The sequence below is a fragment of the Contarinia nasturtii genome, unplaced genomic scaffold (assembly GCF_009176525.2).
Source record: "Contarinia nasturtii isolate CC-2019 unplaced genomic scaffold, AAFC_CNas_1.1 Cnas_scaffold_745, whole genome shotgun sequence".
Lineage (NCBI taxonomy): Eukaryota > Metazoa > Arthropoda > Insecta > Diptera > Cecidomyiidae > Contarinia > Contarinia nasturtii.
This window is the reverse complement of record NW_022198093.1, coordinates 2,200,847-2,220,495: the sequence shown is the minus strand read 5'-3', so window position 1 is coordinate 2,220,495 and position 19,649 is coordinate 2,200,847. Positions and strand designations below refer to the sequence as shown.

The window sequence follows — 19,649 nt, the reverse complement described above, 5'->3', positions numbered from 1 at the left end:
GAATAATCAACTTTATTGTATTCAAATTTGATGTTGTTTTATCAAAGCTTTCAAGATCGACAAACTATTTTTCAATATAGTATACGTAGAATTTTTTTTACCAACTCTGTTATCAAAAGTAAAATGTAATTAGATTATCAATTAAATTTCATTTTTTTTTTCAATTATTTCTGGCGATCTTTTGAAATCGAAGAGAAAACATTGTCGGCCATGAATTGATATTATAGATCACGTTTGAACATCAAAAAGTGAAGTTGAGATTTCCCCTCCGGTTTGGTTGTTCCATATCCATGAGATATTTGCCAAGTGGGTTTCATACTTTCTTTCAAATGATTATTTATTTTGTTCATGGTTTTTTCATAACGAGAATATTCTGAATCATTAAAATAAAATAATTTTAATGTGATCAAATTTGATGCTGTTTTATCGAAATTTTCGAAGAAGACCTTCAAAGATGACAGTTCGCTATTTTCAAAGTTGACTGTAGAAAATTCTTTCACATAAATTAACGGTTGAATACAACTGATGGGATTATCTGTAGTTAATTTATGCACATATACTGTTTCCAATACATGGAAGCGATTGATAAAATTTGTAATTCGATGATCAAAGTTCCATCCAATCAACTCGAGATTTTTCAGGTGTGGCATATCAAATGAAAGGTTTCCATAAAACTGTTCAATTTTATCAGAGAAAACACTTAAGCTCGTTACTGATGTTAGATTATACACATGATTAGTTGTGGATACAAAAAAGTTAGTTCCAGCATCTCTAACATTTAGTGTTTTTAGATCTTTTAAATTTTCGGCAATCGATCGAACCGTCCTTATTGTGTTATAACTAAAAATGGCGAGCTTAGTGATTTGTTTATTATTTGTAATAATGTTTACGACCGCATTCTCTTGTATTGATAAAGAGTTTAGTGATAATTCTTTCAGTTGACGAAGATGTACTAAGCAGCTAAGGTTGTCCACGTTACCCGACAGCTTTAGAGTTTCAAGTTTGGGAAATATTGAATTCACATCGAATGAACGCCGAGGTATTCGACCATTGTATTTAAACTTTTTCACTTCTGGGAAATGAATTTCTCCATTTTCATTCGAAATTTCATCCCAAATCTGTTCAATATGATCGTCTATGTCAAACGAAAGTGTGAAAATTGCAAGTTCGGTCAGTTGGTTTGCACATTTTTTGATTATATTTTTGTTTATATCACGACGCATATTGTCATTCATATAATCGTAGTAGATATGAATTCTCCTGACATGTTCACCAAAATGATTAAAAAGTCTCATTAGTCTGCCATAACTCTGGATCTTAATATAACGTTCAGCTTTTTTATCAAACTCAATGATTTCTTTAGATTCACCATCTGGACATATCTCAATCATGATTATATACTCTTTGAATATTTTGTTCAACATTCCTCGAGATATCTTCATTTCAGCTTGTGCTGCTTTTCTCGTCGTTTTGAAACCGGCTCGGAAGAGAATTTCTTCAATTAATTCAATTGGCAATTCTGATTGATTTGCACTCGGATCTTTTGCGATTCCAATCACATTCCCTCCGTCGCATTGGATGATCTAATTTTGTGTTCAGAAAATGTTTGTTTTTAAATTTAAAAAAATATACAAAAACTAAATTGTTACCGAATATATTCGAAGAATTAAATTACAAACTGTACTTACAAAGCCTTCAAAAAGAAATAAAGCCAGAGTTAAAATCCATAAAGTCTTCATTTTTTCAGTTTTTCAAGTGTTTAATTTGACAAATATCAAAAACAACTGATAATAATTGATTTGATCACAGTATTTTATACTATTGTACACGCGTCAGAAATATACTTTAGACTACGAAATATTATTCGTCTGTGTAAATAGAAGCTGGAATCATTTTACGAATGTTGGTAATCGAATATATATTGAAGTGTATAGATGATCCAAGTAATTTCTTTTCACTGGTTCTATTGAAATATTTTTGCGCATCAATACTCAGCGGAGAAATTTTGTTAATTAAACGCATTCAACATTATTAATTATTTTCCAGATAATACCATTAAAATACAAACGACATTACACAAATTACACTAACACGCTCTTCATGAGCGATTCCACTTTGATCAAAGTAAATTTTTGGTATCGTGTGAAAAAAACTGTGAAAAATATTTAAGCAAAAAATTAACAAAAAATTTTGCAATTTACAGTTCAATTTTATTAACACTTTTATTAATGAGAGGAAATGAATAAATTGTCATTCAATTAATTTCTTTTAAATATATTTTTGCGAACTTTTGAAAATGAAAAAAAAAGTAAAACATTACATCCCATAAATTTATGGATCACGTCCAAACATCAAGTAATAACCCTTATATTCCTTCGGCTGATCCACATATCCATAAGATATTTGCCATGTTGGTTTCTTACTTTCTTTCAAATGAATATTTATCTCATTCATGGTTGCTGCACAAAAAGGATATTCGGAATAATCAAAATTTAACAACTTTAATGTGTTCAAAGATTTTGATGCATCAAAATTTTCGAAAAAAACTTTCAACGATGACAGTTGACTCTTTACAAAAACTGTAGAAAATTCTTTAATATGGGTTAATTTTTCAATACAACTCGTGAAACTATCTTCAGCTAATCCATCCACAAATACGGCTTTCAATTTATGAAAGCGATTGATAAAATTTGTTATTCGATGATCGAAGTTCCATCCGAGTAATTTGAGATTTTCCAGATTCGGCATATTAAATGAAATGTTTCCATATAAATTTTCGATTCTATCAGAGAAAACACTGAAGCTGATTACTGATGTAAGATTATACACATCATTAGTTGTTGACACAAAAAAGTTAGTTGCAACATCTCCAATAGTGAATGTTTTTAGATCTTTTAAATTATTGGCAATCGTTCGAACCGTTCTTATTGTAATTTTGTTGTTATTCCAAATATTGAGCTTAGTTAATTGTTTATTATTTGCGATAATATTTACTAGTTGATCTTCACCAATTGACTCAGTATTAAGTGATAGCTCCTTCAGGTGCCTCACATTTGCCAAGCAGTTTATATCGTCCACTTCACCAACCAATTTGAAAATTTCAAGTTTGGGAAATATTGAATTTACATCGAATGGGTTTTTGGTGATTCGACCGTGGTATTCAAACTTCTTCAATTCTGGAAAATGATTTTCTCCATTTTCACTTGAAATGTCTTGCCAAATTTGTTCAATGTATGATTCATGACACAACAATTGCGTAAACATGGCAAGTTCGGTCAATTGTTTTGCATACTTCTTGATAACATTTTTGTTTATGTCACGACCATCATTCATATTATAGTAATGTATACGAATCCTCCTGACATGTTCACCAAGATGGTGTAAAAGTTTCATTAGTTTGTCATAATTGTGAATTTCAAGACAACGTTCATCTTTTTGATGAAACTCAATGATTTCATTGTGTTGCTTAACTTGTGGTGACTTAATAATAATTATGTGATCTTCAAGTATTCTATCAATTGCTTCTCTGGACCTTATTTTAGCTTTTGCTGCATTTTTAGTTGTTTCAAAACCAGCTCGGTAGAGGATTTCGGCAATTAAAATATTTGGCAATTCTGGATTGTTTGAACAGACCCCTGTGATCGGGTCTTTTAGGTTTCCAATTACATTCCCTCCTTCGCATTCGATTATCTAATTTTATGTACAGGAAAATTTTGTTTTAGAATCGAAAAATTCAAAAAAATAAATTGTTGAATGTATTGATAAAAAAATTAAAATTTTCAAAATTTAGAATTCAAATAGTACTTACAAAGCCTTCAATAAGGATTAAAACCAAACCCCAAACACATAAAATCTTCATGTTTCTTCATTCATAAAAAAAATTAGAGTTCAAATTGACTATTTTAAATATATCCCAAACTTTAGAATAGGATGTACTATTATTCGTCTGGTTGATACAAGTAAAATCCTAAGCAGAACCAGTTTGACGAATAATTGTCATCATATATATACTGAACATGATTTAGATCTTGTGAATTTTTCAATACTCGATGGAAAAAAACGTTTAATTAAACGCATTCCAAAATAAGTGTCTTGAACAAATATTTGGAAAAAATTAGGACTATATACGTCACATACAAATGATGATATTTGCCCAGCATCTTTATTGTAACACGCGTCACGATAGTTTTTACATAAATTAAATACCTTTTATCATCATTTCTATATCTTCTAGTTCCAACATATTGATATAAATTCAGGCAAAAACATTTAGTATGAACTTCAATAGTTAATGAACCAGTCAGATAAATACATGGACTACCCTCACCAACTTTTTCACGTTGGATCTGTTTATTAGACTTTTATTTTAGTATTTCAGAAATCAAAATTTATAGATTCAAGTGAAACTGAACTTCACAAACCTAATAAATGTCGCAAAATCGAAATGTACCAAAATGTATCTACTAAGTTTATCGAATAAATGCATCTAAGCGGATAGACTGTGTTCAAAGTTAGTTGTAACAAATTCTTTAACATGAGCTAGTGATTCAATACAACTCATGATACTTCCTTCATTTATTCCATTCACATATACAGTCCCCAATTTGTTGAAGCGATTGATAAAATTTGTGATTCGATGATCAATATTCGATCTGACCAATTTGAGATTTTTCAGGTTTGGCATATTAAAAGAAATGTTTCCATATAAATATTCCAAATTTCTAGAAAAGACACTGAAGCTCGTCACTGCTAGAAAATTACAAACATAATCATTTGTCAAAGCATCAGTTGCAATATCCCCGATAGTGAGCACTTTTAATTTTTTCAAATTTTGGCCAATCGAGCGAACAGTTCTTATTGTATTGTTATTCCAAATGGTGAGCTTAGTTATTTCTTTGTTATTTGTAATCATATTTACAAGTTGGTCCTCTGCTATTGTATTGGCATCTAGATATAATTCTCACCATGCAATATTAAATTAACGCCTAACGTTATGCCAGGTGGCAAAATTCAAATATATTGTCTGTTGGAAACGGTGAGGAAAAGGCGGACTTTTCTTATTTCTATTATGCTGTTTTTTCGTTTTTTTTTTTATTACGAATTGAATTATTATATTTGGATATAACTATTTGCATCTATTTTCGTGACTCAATTTCTAATAGATTGAATCATCGAAATGTATGGACCTATTTATAATCATCACGCCGATAATCCAATATGACGATTATCTTATCATGAAAACATTCGTAGTACAACATGATATGTACATAATCTTCTACACACTGATAAAAAATCGTTCGAACAAGCAAATTTGAGTATGAGTATGAGCACTTCTAAAAACACGTACGTTCATGTGAATTCAGTGAATTTTCAAAAACTTTCTCTAAAAAATTCAACTCGTTATTTCCCAACGGCACATTTCTAAAAGATATTTGCATGCCTCAGTTCCATCAAATTAATAGTATCAATAACAAGAACGCTTCTTGCGATTATTTGTTTAAGTGAAATGAAATATTGGTGTATTGACCGACTTTTTAAATCTGATTAATCAAATGATTCCATCACCTCAAAGTACAATTCATTCAATCCATAGGGTATTTTGCAATACGTGATCTAAACACATATGCTTTGAAGAAGACACACTTTTTTCTATGCTTTGAATTTAAGATTGATTTGATTTTGCGAAGAGAAAACGAGAAAATGATATTGAATTATAAATTAGAGTTGTTCACTTTGTATTTTGTGATATACGGCCCATATAATATGGGAATCGGTGTTTTTTTTTTTAGATTGAAAGGAAGGAAAATGACGAGAATATTGCACATAATTGAATAATCTGTTTACGCTAAAGTTCCCTTGGCACATTAAATTGTGATGTGTGTTCTCTCTCCCTCTCTTTGCCGAAAGATATTAACGATTTAAGAAGGTAAATAAGTTACAGTCACAAATATGTGAGCATTTTGCAAGCGCCAAAGAAAAAGAAGAAAAAAATATTACAAAAAAGTGTATGAACACGTGTAATGACTGAACTTTTCTGTCTTTCACCGAAATTGCGTACCTGAGATTTGCCATCATACGACTTCGTACAAAAGAATTTTCGTGTTGGGAATTCCTTTCAATAATCCGTCGTGGCTAAAAAAAATGCAATTGCCAAAAGGAATTTTCTCCACTTAGTCGAGAGACAGAGAGACAAAGCGCGAAAGGGAAGCGGGGGTAGTGAAAGGGCTTTAAGCAAAATTGTTGAACGCAACTGGAAGATCCTTATTATTTCTCTGGCTCGTTTTTTCCATAATGTAAATTCATGAGAAAAGCGACATCAAAGACTTTTCTTTTGTACGTACGCTAGGTACAATATTTCATGCACGACGCTGTTTTTCCAACCACGAATTTAATCAGAACTCTTTTTTTTCTAATTTTAGTGCTGGCTGCAATTCAAGATTTTTTAATATATATTCGGTGTTCTATTTTATCATTGCAGACGACGACGACGCCATAAACAACAAAACCGGAGGTGAAAAAAAAACTGTTTTTCCTGATATTACGGCCAAAGTACACCCAAAGGATTGTCGTCATTAATAATAGCGAACGAAATAGATAGAGTGTGAGTAGTGAACGGCACATTTCAACGTAGTAAGTGGGGCAAAGTCGAATCGGGTAATGAAGATATGAGCGCTGACATCTCATCGTTATGGCGACGATGCAACCGAGCATTCGATGCAGAAGAGCCCATGATACAGCACAAGAGCACGTGATAGGCCATGGAAGAAACGATCAATTGTCGTTCGCAAGCATCAACAGCAGCAGTAGCAATAAAATTGCCCGGCATATGGAACATTTTATTTACATCGATGGTTGTACTAGTGCTTCTATTCGGCAACATCGACGAATCAATGGCGGCGTGTCCGCATTTATGTGAATGCAAATGGAAAAGTGGTAAAGAATCGGTAGTGTGCCTTAATGCAAATTTAAGTGCAATACCAACGATATTGGATGCGGCCACCCAGATACTCGATTTGTCACGAAACGATATCCAAATCATTTCGAATGACGTCTTTAATCGTGCAAATTTGGTGAATTTACAGAAAATTTTCCTCACAAAATGCCATATTAAAACGATCGAACGGTATGCATTTAGAGCGCTACGAAATTTAGTTGAATTAGATCTAAGCGATAATTTATTGAATATGATACCGTCGCATGCATTCGAATCGACGGACGAACTGAGAGAATTAAAATTGATTGGCAATCCAATTCAACGCATTCAAAACGATGCATTTGTTAAATTGTCACAATTGGTACGATTAGAATTGTCAAATTGCCATCTTACAGCAATCGATGTCCGCGCATTCACTGGCTTAGAAACATCGTTAAAGTGGCTCAAGTTAGACAGTAACAAATTAACCGAAATCCGTGCGGCTGCTGTGATATCGCTACAAAATTTGCACGGTTTTGAATTGGCTGGCAATCCATGGAATTGCACTTGTACATTACGACCCTTACGAGAATGGATGCTACGTGAAAATATCCCATATAATATACCACCGATGTGTCAATATCCGGACCGATTAGTATCAAAGACATGGGATAAAATCGATTTGGATGAGTACGCGTGTAAGCCAAGTGTTTTTTCACCAAACGAAAATCACTTTCATGCGATCGAAGGACGAAATGTTACAATGAGCTGTTCGGTTGGCGGCATACCAGAACCAAATGTAAAATGGATGATACGCAATCGGGTGATTGTAAATCTCACGGGAAATACAAACTTGGCAACAACAGCACAAGGAGGACGTGGCGGTAGCAGTGGAAGCGGAGGCGGAAAATTATATAAATATCAACAAAATGCTAGCAATCTAACAATATTAACAGCTGACATCCAAGATGCTGGCACATATATTTGCTCTGGCGAGAATAAAGCGGGCAAAGTTGAAGTGAGCGTTACATTGGCCGTATCGAAAAAGCCATCCGAAACAATTCTCAGCACAAAGGTAATTTTGGCCAGTGTAATCGCCTTTGTTTTCTTTGTAATTGCCACTGTGCTGCTTGTGATTGGTGTGTGCACATTGAAACGACGAAAAAAGCTTAGCCGATGGAATACCCAAAGTCGCACCGATAGTTATGAGAAAATTGAGTTGAATAATAAGCCTAATTATAATATGAGCAAAAGTCCCCGCGGTGATCGAACCGCATTTATGAAATCGTATGGTGAAAATGGCATTTCGGTGGTCGCACAAATGCGCCGAAATGGAGATTATCGAAATGTGCCGAGCGAAGATGATGGTACCGATTGTTTTGAAGACAATGCTGAAAGTAACAATGCAACGATAAGCAATATTAAAATCGATGAAACACTCAATTGGACGCATTCGACCACTGTTGCGACATCGGTTAGCCGAAGTGCCAAAAAGGATATCATATCGAATCAAATCGATGGCATCAACATGAAACCATTACAGCTCAATGATAGCGATCTACATATACCCAGATTAATTGAATTAAGGTGAGATAAATTGCACAATATATTTGTTTTAATCGATTTTTTTGTGAAATTCATATTGAAATTTACATAATTTATGGCATTTTAATTAATTCGAACATTTTAACAAGCTTTTTAATTATTCGAAAGAGTGCTCTTTTTGAAAGTAATTTAAATTTAATTTCTGAACAAATTGAAAAGCGATTAAAATCTTCATACAACAATTTGATAATACTATCGTTTTCGTTTTCATTATCGTTCACAGTGATTCAACAACAGATTCATCAATCGATTTATACGATGGTAAAATGTCGAAGCGTGGTAAAGTGAGTGCATCGGTTGCTTGGTCCCATCACAAAGCGAATCGTGAACGTATATCGTCGAGTGGTAATTTCGAAAAGAATTATGGCCGAGATAAAATGTATCAGAGTGGCAGTGGCGAAGGACGGGTATCTGAAAGTGATTGTGATATTGATAAAAAGTATCCAGACCTATTAGACATAAGCCGAATGTCGATGCAAACAAGCGTACCAACAACATCATCGAGAGTCCATTTGTACACGCAAACCAGCAATGGCAGCACTACAAGTAGTAATAACAATAAATCAGCGCCAAGTAATCCATTTTGCACTTTTCCGCGAAAAAAGCATATATCGAGTCGAAAAGCGACGCCATCAGAAAGCCAATCACCGTTGTTGAATGAATCGTCGAGTCAATACGGAAGCAGTACATTTGCTGATAGTGATTTATTCGGTCGACGTCTATCAAGCGAATCGTTCGGCAATTATCCACTTTCAATTTGCACAAGAAATAATCAATCAAATATTGTCGGCGGTGGCGGTCGTTCAAATAGTTTCCTCAATTTAACAACTCAATCGAATAGTGGAAAAGCGTTGAATAGCAACAACTACATGAATCACAAGAGAAATCCGAGTTTACCATCGTCTCCGTGCAAAGAACCATCAAAATTGATTGGTGCTGATGAAACACCCCTTTTGGATTTTTCATCGTTTGCCATGCACAAACAGCAAATGATTATAACGCCAAGCTCATCAACGTCAAATGCAACCGCATCTGCTACAACTCCCGTTGCTGCTGCTGCAGCCACTGCCACAAATGCATATGACTATCATGCAGCACAATTGGAACGGTTTCTGGAAGAATATCGTAATTTACAGGAGCAACTTTGTAAAATGAAAGAAACATGCGAATCGATACGAAAGAAAGAAGCACCATTGCGTGCAACGGCCGGCAATTCCGTTAAAAATGCTGACCCCGTTATGTTTACTGCATTAAATAATCAAAGTGTAAGTGGACTCGCATCATTTGATGCCGGTCCACCAAATCCAAAAGGAATATTGAAAAATAAAATTCTATTGCCGAATCAACCGCCCTCGCCGCCACCGTATTGGTTACACAGAAATGCAATGCTCAAACGACTACAAGATCCTAATTCGGACTTCTTCCACAGCTGAAAATCATCGTCTCAATAGAGACACATTTGCATTTACTATACATTCTTTGGATTTTATTCACAACCACACACACACACACACTCACAATTTATACGTAATTGTAGATGGAATACTACAGAAAAGAATACCAAGAATAAATCGCGAAATACAGACCCCCACTCATCCACCCTACTTTTTAGATGAACTGTCTTATGTATATTTGAAACATTTTCAAACATTTCACAACATTCTCTAATCAAATGTATTTTCCAGTTTATACAAAACGAAACGAATTGATATGTCAAACAATTTATATAAGTAACATAGAAATAATGTATTCAATGTGACAACACACAATAGATAACAGTGGCAAATTTATTTAAACGAATAAAACTCTTTAACACAACACTCGCCCCCACCCATGTCCTCAAACATTCTTTGTATTGTCGTCGTCGTCTTCATCGTTGCTATCATTCATTTTTTTTAATCAATAAAGTGTAAATAAGTTCATCAATTATACAAACACACTCTTTGTGTTTAATTGCATTTCAATATTTTAATTAAAAAAATCACCATATTTCCATCACAATGGAATCGAAATAAAATCCGTGCATGTTATGTATTTCTGTGTATAATGCATTTAAGTTGAATTTTCCTTCTATCACAATATTTCGTTGTTTCGCTTTGCAATACGAATTGCGAGCGATTCAATTCTTAATTCTGAATGAATTTTGTTATTTATTTCTTGTTCGTCGATTGATATATTGGACTGACGAATCGGATTTTGAAAAAGAATTTATGTGGAAATTTTTTCTCTTCGAAAATGCTGATTGATGAATAGTTTAAAAGACGAAGAAATTTTTATTTTCGCTATTCAAAGTAGAACACAAATATATCGCACATTGGCATTCCGATTCGATTTGTTTTCATATTTTTGTTTTTGTTTAAAATTCATCGATAAAACAGACTGTTTGATAGATCAAATATTTAATGAAGAAAAAAACCAAACAAAAAAAGTATTTTAATCTAAATTAGACTATCGTTGAAATCACTAATCATTAGTATGGGTATAAAAAAATGGGAAAATTTGAGTAAAAAAAAGTAAATGGAAATCAAACACAACAAAAAAAAACTAATAAAGTTATAAATTACATTTGAATTTGGTTTATGTTTTACTTGTTATTCTTTTGATTGAATGTTGATTTTCAGATTTCGTGGAACATTCTTTTTTTTCAGGCTACATAAAACAATCAAAACGCTACAAACACGGTAAGGTCAACGAATAGATAGCGATTTTTTTTTGTTGAAAGGTGAGTTGCAATAATCGATCGCATAATGTTTCTGATGTTATTTTGAAATGAATCATTTTTCATTTTGCAAACCGGTTCGGTTTCCATATGCATTTTCGTTTTTCATTTTCAGCTAATTGCAATTTCTTTGATAATTTAACTATTTTCAACATGCATATCGATTAAATAATATTGGGAAAATGTATGCTATCAAGCCATCAATAAGATGTGCTCATTGAACATTTGCATGCCCTTATGCAATTACATTTTGGCACTGATTGGTCGGTCGGTCTTTGATACGACCCACATCACAAATCGAATTGAAATTTCACTTTCCACTCAACGAAATGTTAAAATAATAAAATACCAAACAAAAACTATTGCCACTTGAAAACACGGTTGTTTGTAGGTGGATCTCGGTATATTGTTACCGACTGAAAATGCAATTATTAATATTGGTGTATTTATATTTAACGAGCATATTATGGAGATTTAATGAAAGTAGCAAAAACCTCAAAATGAAACAAGTGCTTGTGTTGCGAATCACCAGAAGGTACGGAGTGGCAGAAAATTGGCGATTCAAACAGAGAAACGCAACAGCGACTGAAACGACCATAAAAGCTTTCAACAATGATTTACGCACACTGTGAGCATGGCTTAAATGCCAAATAAACTTATCACTGGGACAATTTTTTTCTCTCTCTCGCTCTCACGGCATTTCAGTTTGGTACGAAAAATCTAATGTTGAATTGCGAGCTTGTGATTTTCACCTGCATTCTAATGTGTATACCATTTGGTGATGGGAATAACGCGAACAAAAACTGTTAGTACTATTTCCAAGCGTTCAGAAAGACATACATTTATGCGAGCGATTGAATGATGCTTGCATCATTTGATGCGCATCTATTGTGCTGTCGCCATACATTCGGATCTTCGGCAGCGCACGAAGTGTTCCGAACGCACAACGAAAGCACTAGCGATGCGCATCAAATGATGCAAGCATCATTCAATTGCTCGCATAAATGTATGTCTTTCTGAACACTTGACTATTTCGCCTACTAAGCTTTCATTTCGCTTACTACACTGAAAATACGGGAGAGAGAAGGTGGCAGCATGGGAGAGTACGAGAGAAAGAGAGCTTAAGCACGAAAGAGAAAAGAAAGGGAAGGGGAGTAAGAGAAAGAGCGATAAACATTCGAGCTAAATAAGTGTGAGAAAAAAAAGTGTTTGCAAACGTACATACACAAGAGCGTCGTACGAATGAAATTGTTTTAGAATGGCATTTACCAGGTTGCAGGTGACATGTAACTTGAAAATTACATAACTTTATCCATATTTTATTAGCTTCTGTGAATGTTTTTCTCTGTCTCTCTGTGCTGCGTAAATGGAAAACGTGCGCGCTTTTCCTGTTGTTGATGTCGCTCGCATTCAATTTTTTTTCTCGCCGCTGTAGTTCAACTTTTTTTTTCTCTCTATCTATCTCTTGTGAATGTTCACTTGCTAACAAGCAAATGTTTTACGTATTTAACTCGATTCTGGTGGAGTGCTTAGGGTTTGTTTACGATTATTATTCATAAAGATATTTACGCGCACAATGTGCTGCAAATGTAACATCATTATTAGATGCCTTCAAAAAACGACAGAGCGTAACCAGGTAACGAACAGCAGTAGTATCAACAGTATCAACTTGATGCCCTCAACAAACGAAAGTTTACGGTAGTATGCATCCGTAGTTGTTTTTGCACACTTTACATAGACATAGATATATTTATGGTGTGCACATTCTATTTTATTGTGGGCTTTTGCTCTCCAACAGTGATAAATTCGCATCTCTATGCATATGTACACATTTATATTCCGTTCCGACGAACAAAAAGTGCGACAAACACTCTCGGTCTGGTTGATCCAAAGAATACACTTTGATTGATAGTGCTTGTTTCTACCGCTTTCAATGTCATGATTTCGCTTTTCTTTCGAAATCAGCTGAAAACATATTAAAACTGATTTTTTTCAACGTCCTCTCTAAGTGAGGGTCTTTATTTTAAAACGTCTTAAAAGAACCGAAAAAATGAATTTTTAAAATAAAGTATAAGTAGTTAGGTACTTTTCAACGGATTCGAATTTCAATTTAGTCGCTCTAGATTTTTGGTGGTAATCCGAGGATCGAGCGCTATGTATACAAATACATTGTGACGTCATAAAACTTTATATAAACTCCATCTGAATTAAGTGGGGTTATTAACACAATCGAAATGAACACGATCAAATTTTGCAAGCCAAAAGGTTACTTCTGATTTCATTTTCTTCTTAAATACATAAACAACATCGATTCACAAATTTAAATCAAATTGAGTTGCTAAGAATGAGAATTGGAATAGTAAAAACTGCACTTTCCAAGAGATGGTCGGTGAATATATGGAGCAAAGCCTCAATTCTTGAAGACATCCAAGCATCTCTCATCAGCAAGCTATTAATGTTATGAGTAGAATTGTTTTGAGTATAATACTTAAGCACTCAACACAACCGTATGAGTGCAAACCATTGAGTAATCGCTACCGAGGTAACGATTACGCTGGTATTGCACCAACGGTTGAGTTGGTTTTTGGATTTCAATTGAATAAAACCTATTTTAATATTAGCATTGAACTGTCTTTGAATTTTAATTAATTGCAACAAACAATATTAACGACATTTGATCAAAAGTGCGGTTTTCAGTTATTCTCATTGTAACTTTTATTCTCAATGCCTCGTATTGTATTATCATTTTGCTTTTTTTAATTGCGCGCGATGATATCATTTGGGTTTTTTCTCTGATTTCAATTTAGGTGGAATGTTGATTTATTATGAAAGACCAAAAGATCCCGAATTCGTATGCATGTTGCATCTTTTCTTTCGCTCTCATCGAAATGTGAGACTCCGTTATCTCAACCTTTCAAATGTTTTTTTTTTTTCAAATTAACTGTAAGAACTGTGCAAATGAATTCTGTAAGAAAAATTTGATAGAATATTCTAATTGCAAATTGACTTTATTGACCGCAAAAACCGTAATAAAATAACCGAATTTACAATTCAGAAACTTTTATTTATATCCAATGCATTTCGGTGTTCTACTGAAACACCATCATCAGCGAGCGTCAAATGTACACTGAAAATTTAATTTGAATAAAGCATGACATAAATCAGTGAAACAATACAATTGTACAAAATAAACAATATTGAATTCAAATAGAACAGAAATAAAAGAGAGAGAGAGAGAGATTATTTTTAACACAATCAAACAATGGATAGTCAATAGCACCAGACTCTAAATGCATTAAGTTGTCGTTTATGTGCATGCATACATTTGATTCAATACTTTGTTTATTTATCAACACAAGAAGCAACATTACGATTTGATTCATGTTGTGAAATTCAATCTCGGCTAAAGTAACTCATGATTCATGAAGCGTAAAGACATAAATGCTGTAGCGGCTTTACAGAAAAATGCAGTTTATTAAAAGCAACGAAAGAAACCACACAAAAAATGGGTTAAATTAAAAGCACATGTGTTTTAGCCATTGATGTTAGTGGCTCGGTGTCAGATTCTTAATTCTATTGGAATAAAGTAAATGAAATACTAAATGAAGTGTTGAGCAAAGACTATTCGGATTATAGAGTTATTGCGTGGTCTTCTAAATACGAAGATATTTCTATCGATATTCCTCGCGATTTAATTAAAAACCGAAACGGGGATGGAGGAACCTATGTGGACTTAATATGGAACTCTTTGCACATAACGAAACCATCTAATGATTATGAATGGTATATAGCAACCGATGGTGAAATTGATGATTGTTCCTATTCGGAGTACATAAATAAGTACAATAATTTACAACATAAACCAAATGGAATACTTCTGTTCTACATTGGATATCTGAATGATATGAATATGCGAATTTTGGATTGTTTTGAAAATGTGATATTTGTCATTCATGGATTTGAAATGATGAAATCGTTTCATACACATCAGCAAAAGTTGACAAGAAATCATACAACAAATTGCACTCACCAAATTTCAAAATTGGATTGAAATTGGGCCCAGAGTTAATGTAAAATTTGAGGCCAAAGAGTGGGCACTTTTTTAAGAAAATTTGGGAAAAGGATAAGATTCAAAAATTAAAACCTAAAAAACCATTAGAAGGAAATTATATTAAAATTATGTTCATTCCAGGAACAAGTAATAAATGCTACTTTGAATATTTGGATGATATCGATTATGATGAAATTGTAAAATTGATAGTTTTATACGAACGTTCAACAGTAAGACGATTAACTGACAATATTTGTACGAAACATATGCATCTGGCCAGTAGTGGTAAATGGTATAACATAAAACAGATTGAAGAAATGGATAAGATCACATGTGAGATGGATGGTCTTCCATTTTCTAAGGTAAGTTGTGCCTATCCAACTATTTGCCCATATAAACAATTGCCGGCATTAAAATGCTATGAAAAACAACAGTTTAATTTGTTGGATTATGGTCATCCTGAAAATAACTCAACTCGACATGCTCATAGTTACGCCCAAAAATGTAAAAACTTGATTGTGTTGAAAAGCAAAAATGAAAAAACAATGCAGATTCCCACCACCGATGAGCTAAAGAATTATATTGTCAGGAAAGCACCATTGGCTGTTTTTGATACAGGCGTGGACATTATTTTAGATGATTTATTTAAGAAACATCATGTGTGGTATGATTGGTATAAAAATGACGTGAAGAAGTCCAAGAACAATAGATTGAAAAATTGCGATTGTGAAGCACATTAAATTAAATGAATATATATAAAATGAACTTAACTAAACTTTGAACTGTACGACAAGCTCATTCTAATATTTGTTAAAAAAATACCTTACTCCCAATATTTCGTGTTAATCTTACAACTCCAAGAAAAAACCACTTTATTCCCAGCGAGATTTTTTTGGCCAATAATAACAAACACCAAAAATGAAAATAAAGCTCTTACTCTTATATAGACTTCATAGTCTTATGACTACTATTAGTGTATTCTTTTCAACAGGCACATTGTTACTGCCATATTCGATAACGATTATATCAAATTATTCGTTGCCACAAAGTTTGATGATTAAACTACGCTTGTAACAATGCCACCCCATTAAATACATATTTTTCTAATGAAATCTCTATTAACACTTGAGAAAAGCGACGATCGTCATTAGAAATAAATGTGTTTAGTCATATTATATCAATATTTCATTGTGAAGTATTGTTCATTAAACATCATTTCATCGAATATGTGCTTGTTCGTTCACTGTTGAATGAGTTACCGATAAAATATGTGTGTGTGTGTGCACACTATTCGAAATCATGATGTGAAAAAACCCCATTGTCATGACAAAACCATTATGGAATGAGGTGTGGAAAGTGGTATGTGTGTGTGTGTGCCAATGCTGACATTGCGTACAATAAAATATTTACATTGAACCGCAAAACAAACGGTGAGTGACAATGATACACACATTGTAGTACATCTATTATTTTTTGAATATAAATGGTTGAAGTGTTTGGAAATGGCAATTGAATTGAACATTTCGTTGACAGTGGATTTGAGCAAATGTTTCGTTTGTCTCACCATTCCAAATATGGTTGGGATTTGTGAAGGGTTTCGCATATAATGGGCATATAATTTTGAATAAAAGAGATACCATAAGTAGTTTTGAACGTGAGCATCTTGTTCAACGTTGATAAATGCTCAAACCCAACATTGTTTGCACGATGAAGTTTGTGCATAACACTAATCAGATGGAAATGGTTTTTGGGATGGAAAACCATTTGGAGTCAATAGCTCGAGGGAGAGAAATAAAAGAAAAATCAAAACAAAAGTGAAAATGCTTTTATAGTTTCGATAAATAAAACATATTTTTTGTTGTAAAATAAAGACTTAAATCTATCCGGAGAAGAAACCAAACGAAAACGGATTGGGAGTTTGTTGAATTTGAGTTCGTCGTTTCACTGTTCTTCGATTATTTCGAATATTATTATTATTATTATTCACTGTGTTTCTTCTATTTGTCCAGCCATTTCTGCTGTGATTTTGTTTCCGTGCTCGATTTGAAGCTCGAACCTGATTTCGTTTGCGACCTCTACCCCGAGCTTGACCTCTGACTGGTGAAACAGCAAACGGTTCAGCATACGGAATTGCAAATATTGGTTCATTTTTTGCACATACGCTTGGATAATCAATACTCCTACCAGCAACACATCCGGTATACGGTACCCCCGTTTCATAAATTTGTCGCCTCGGCAAAACTCGCATTGCATAATTACAAACTAAGTAAAAGTAATAAAATCTCTTTTTTCTAAATTTAACGGCAGCACATCCGACATGGGTTTGACGATCATGTACAATTGCTGCAAAATTATGGAATCGTTTCCTATTTTAATTGAAATCAAATCCAATTAACAATAATCAACCGTTTAAAATATATGTAAAGGGAAAAAAAAGATAATTGAATTAATTTACTTTGGATCGGCTGGAACGCGAAATGAATTCATGGCTGCTGCATCGGCCAGCTCAAATTGACTAAACCATTTCAAAGTGATGCGATAAATTGATTGATTAACAGCGCGATATTTGTAGGTTTCGCGGTCGATGCCGACATTTTGTCCACTATATGGGAAGCGCACTGTCAACGAACCGAATTTATTAAAAGTTAAATTTGCACAACATTTCATTTTGATTCAGTAATTGCACACATTTATTTTTTTGTTGTTGTAAAAAATACGTTTTAACTGTTACCTGTTTTACGGCATTTATCATAGTGGAAGCGACATTGTTTCGCATTCAATAAACTTAATTTGGCCAGTTCATTGTCCCATTGCTGGCGAATTCATTGTATTGAGGTCAGTTAAGATCTCGAAAAATAAGAAAAAACTTTGGATGATGATACTTACAATATATCCCATTCGTTTCGCCGGTTGAAACCCGCGCAATAATCCGGATGCGATTATGCTTCGCATACCGTTATGGATTTGTAAAATTAGTTTTTGTTGCGATGCATCCATCGGCACAATGACACGTCGACTTCCACATGCACGACCAAATCCCTAATCGCGACCAGAGATTTTTCATATTAAATTTTTGTTTCGATTTTTATCCATACATATATATATATATAAAAAAAGGAACGAATGAAAAAAAGCCAACACTCACTCGTTTCGGACGGCACGCAACATGATTTCGACATAGTTGACAGTAATTTGCTGCAACAGCAATTCCAATTAAGATGCTTCCAATGATAACTTTGATGATAAATGATCGTTGTTCCATATTTTCAATGCACAAATTGACATACAACACATTTGCTCATACTCTCGTTCTCTGTCGGTCGACTTTTTTATTCACTCTGTTTCATTTACATGTGGAAATAACTTGGCACAAAGCTTTCAATTAAATGCCATTCAACGAAGTCAATCGTATTTATAAGAGACCCACTCACTCATTCACTCACACATGTCAAAGATATTAAAGATTGAATTGCGCCAACTGTGAAATGAACTTGGACGCAACTGGACAAAACACTTGTGTACGATGCCATTTTGCCTTGAAACCGATTTTATCCAAAAATACCATAAAACGCCTCCAATTTGTCAACATATTTCATATGCAAGCTCAAAAGCAAATGATTTTAATTTACGTTTCATTGATTTTTCCACAGCCAAAATTGATATCACACAAATAGACACTTTTTTCACATCGACGATGAAATCAATAACAACGACCATTTGTACGACATGTATCGGATAATATTGGAAAACGATTCTACAAAAATCATCATAAAAATATGTTTTTTAAACTGGAATTTTGCTATTCTATAACAACAAAAAATGTAATCCGGAAAAAACACAGTTCAACGAACAGCATTGCTATATTTGAATAAATTGAATGAAAACTGAAAAATACGCGACATGTGTGATGTGACCGTTTTCTAGAAATTTTACACACAATCTGTTATATTTGACATCAAAAAATTCGGATTACAGCATCGAAATCGCGATCGTCTATAGAAGACAAATAGTCATTAGTAAATTAGATTGTTTTCGCGTAAAATCAAATATTTACACAGCTGTGAATCATCACTAGATAAAATTGATTGGCTTGAGTCCATTGAATGTCTTATGAACAATGTTTGTTTTTGCAAATTGGTCAATTAAAAAAATTCAACGCATGAAAAATAAATATTATACTCAATTAAAGAAGTTTTTTGTCTTTGAAAATTTACGAATTTATTTTAATTGAGGCATAGCGCCATCCATAGTGATAATAAAAAGAATCATTTCAATACTAAATGAATTTTAATCATCATCCGTTCCGATTGGACAACATTGGATAATGTAATTTTTTGAAAAATGCTGGTAAAACGAGTACT

The 19,649-nt window shown here is 33.5% G+C and overlaps 4 protein-coding genes across 4 annotated transcripts in view; 1 reads left to right on the top strand and 3 right to left on the bottom strand.

The window, feature by feature from the left end:
* On the bottom strand, window positions 1-1,891 carry LOC116341638. The gene is made up of 2 exons (XM_031768817.1): window positions 1,689-1,891; window positions 1-1,583 (listed from the first exon to the last, which is right to left on the bottom strand). Exons 1-2 carry the CDS (start codon window positions 1,737-1,739, stop codon window positions 222-224), a joined length of 1,413 nt encoding a protein of 470 aa, XP_031624677.1. The 5' UTR covers window positions 1,740-1,891; the 3' UTR covers window positions 1-221.
* The window catches only part of LOC116341637, a 30,780-nt gene extending 19,715 nt beyond the window's left edge, over window positions 1-11,065 (top strand). The window contains exons 2-3 of the mRNA XM_031768816.1: window positions 6,479-8,500; window positions 8,742-11,065. Coding sequence (XP_031624676.1) covers window positions 6,759-8,500; window positions 8,742-9,951 — 2,952 coding nt within the window. The 5' untranslated portion in view covers window positions 6,479-6,758 and the 3' untranslated portion in view covers window positions 9,952-11,065. The remainder of the gene's footprint in view (window positions 1-6,478; window positions 8,501-8,741) is intronic.
* Window positions 2,278-3,960, bottom strand: LOC116341639. The gene is made up of 2 exons (XM_031768818.1): window positions 3,809-3,960; window positions 2,278-3,690 (listed from the first exon to the last, which is right to left on the bottom strand). Exons 1-2 carry the CDS (start codon window positions 3,857-3,859, stop codon window positions 2,332-2,334), a joined length of 1,410 nt encoding a protein of 469 aa, XP_031624678.1. The 5' UTR covers window positions 3,860-3,960; the 3' UTR covers window positions 2,278-2,331.
* A 6,032-nt stretch (window positions 11,066-17,097) lies between the features above and the next one.
* LOC116341699 (antigen 5 like allergen Cul n 1-like) lies at window positions 17,098-18,681 on the bottom strand. The gene is made up of 5 exons (XM_031768927.1): window positions 18,434-18,681; window positions 18,175-18,327; window positions 18,020-18,101; window positions 17,744-17,906; window positions 17,098-17,654 (listed from the first exon to the last, which is right to left on the bottom strand). The coding sequence occupies exons 1-5, from the start codon at window positions 18,548-18,550 to the stop codon at window positions 17,168-17,170; spliced, it is 1,002 nt and encodes a 333-aa protein (XP_031624787.1). The 5' UTR covers window positions 18,551-18,681; the 3' UTR covers window positions 17,098-17,167.
* Between the last annotated feature and the right edge of the window lie 968 nt (window positions 18,682-19,649).

What these genes read in the sequence shown, in the direction of transcription:
- LOC116341638 (XM_031768817.1), bottom strand. Translation starts at nt 1,739, where the DNA reads ATGAAGACTTTATGGATTTTAACTCTGGCTTTATTTCTTTTTGAAGGC. An exon ending in TATTTCTTTTTGAAGGCTTT is followed by an intron (nt 1,584 to 1,688) that starts GTAAGTACAGTT and finishes ACACAAAATTAG; the next exon opens with ATCATCCAATGCGACGGAGG.
- LOC116341639 (XM_031768818.1), bottom strand. Translation starts at nt 3,859, where the DNA reads ATGAAGATTTTATGTGTTTGGGGTTTGGTTTTAATCCTTATTGAAGGC. An exon ending in TAATCCTTATTGAAGGCTTT is followed by an intron (nt 3,691 to 3,808) that starts GTAAGTACTATT and finishes ACATAAAATTAG; the next exon opens with ATAATCGAATGCGAAGGAGG.
- LOC116341699 (XM_031768927.1), bottom strand. Translation starts at nt 18,550, where the DNA reads ATGGAACAACGATCATTTATCATCAAAGTTATCATTGGAAGCATCTTA. An exon ending in CGAAACGAATGGGATATATT is followed by an intron (nt 18,102 to 18,174) that starts GTAAGTATCATC and finishes TGAATTCGCCAG; the next exon opens with CAATGGGACAATGAACTGGC. An exon ending in TGATAAATGCCGTAAAACAG is followed by an intron (nt 17,907 to 18,019) that starts GTAACAGTTAAA and finishes GTTCGTTGACAG; the next exon opens with TGCGCTTCCCATATAGTGGA.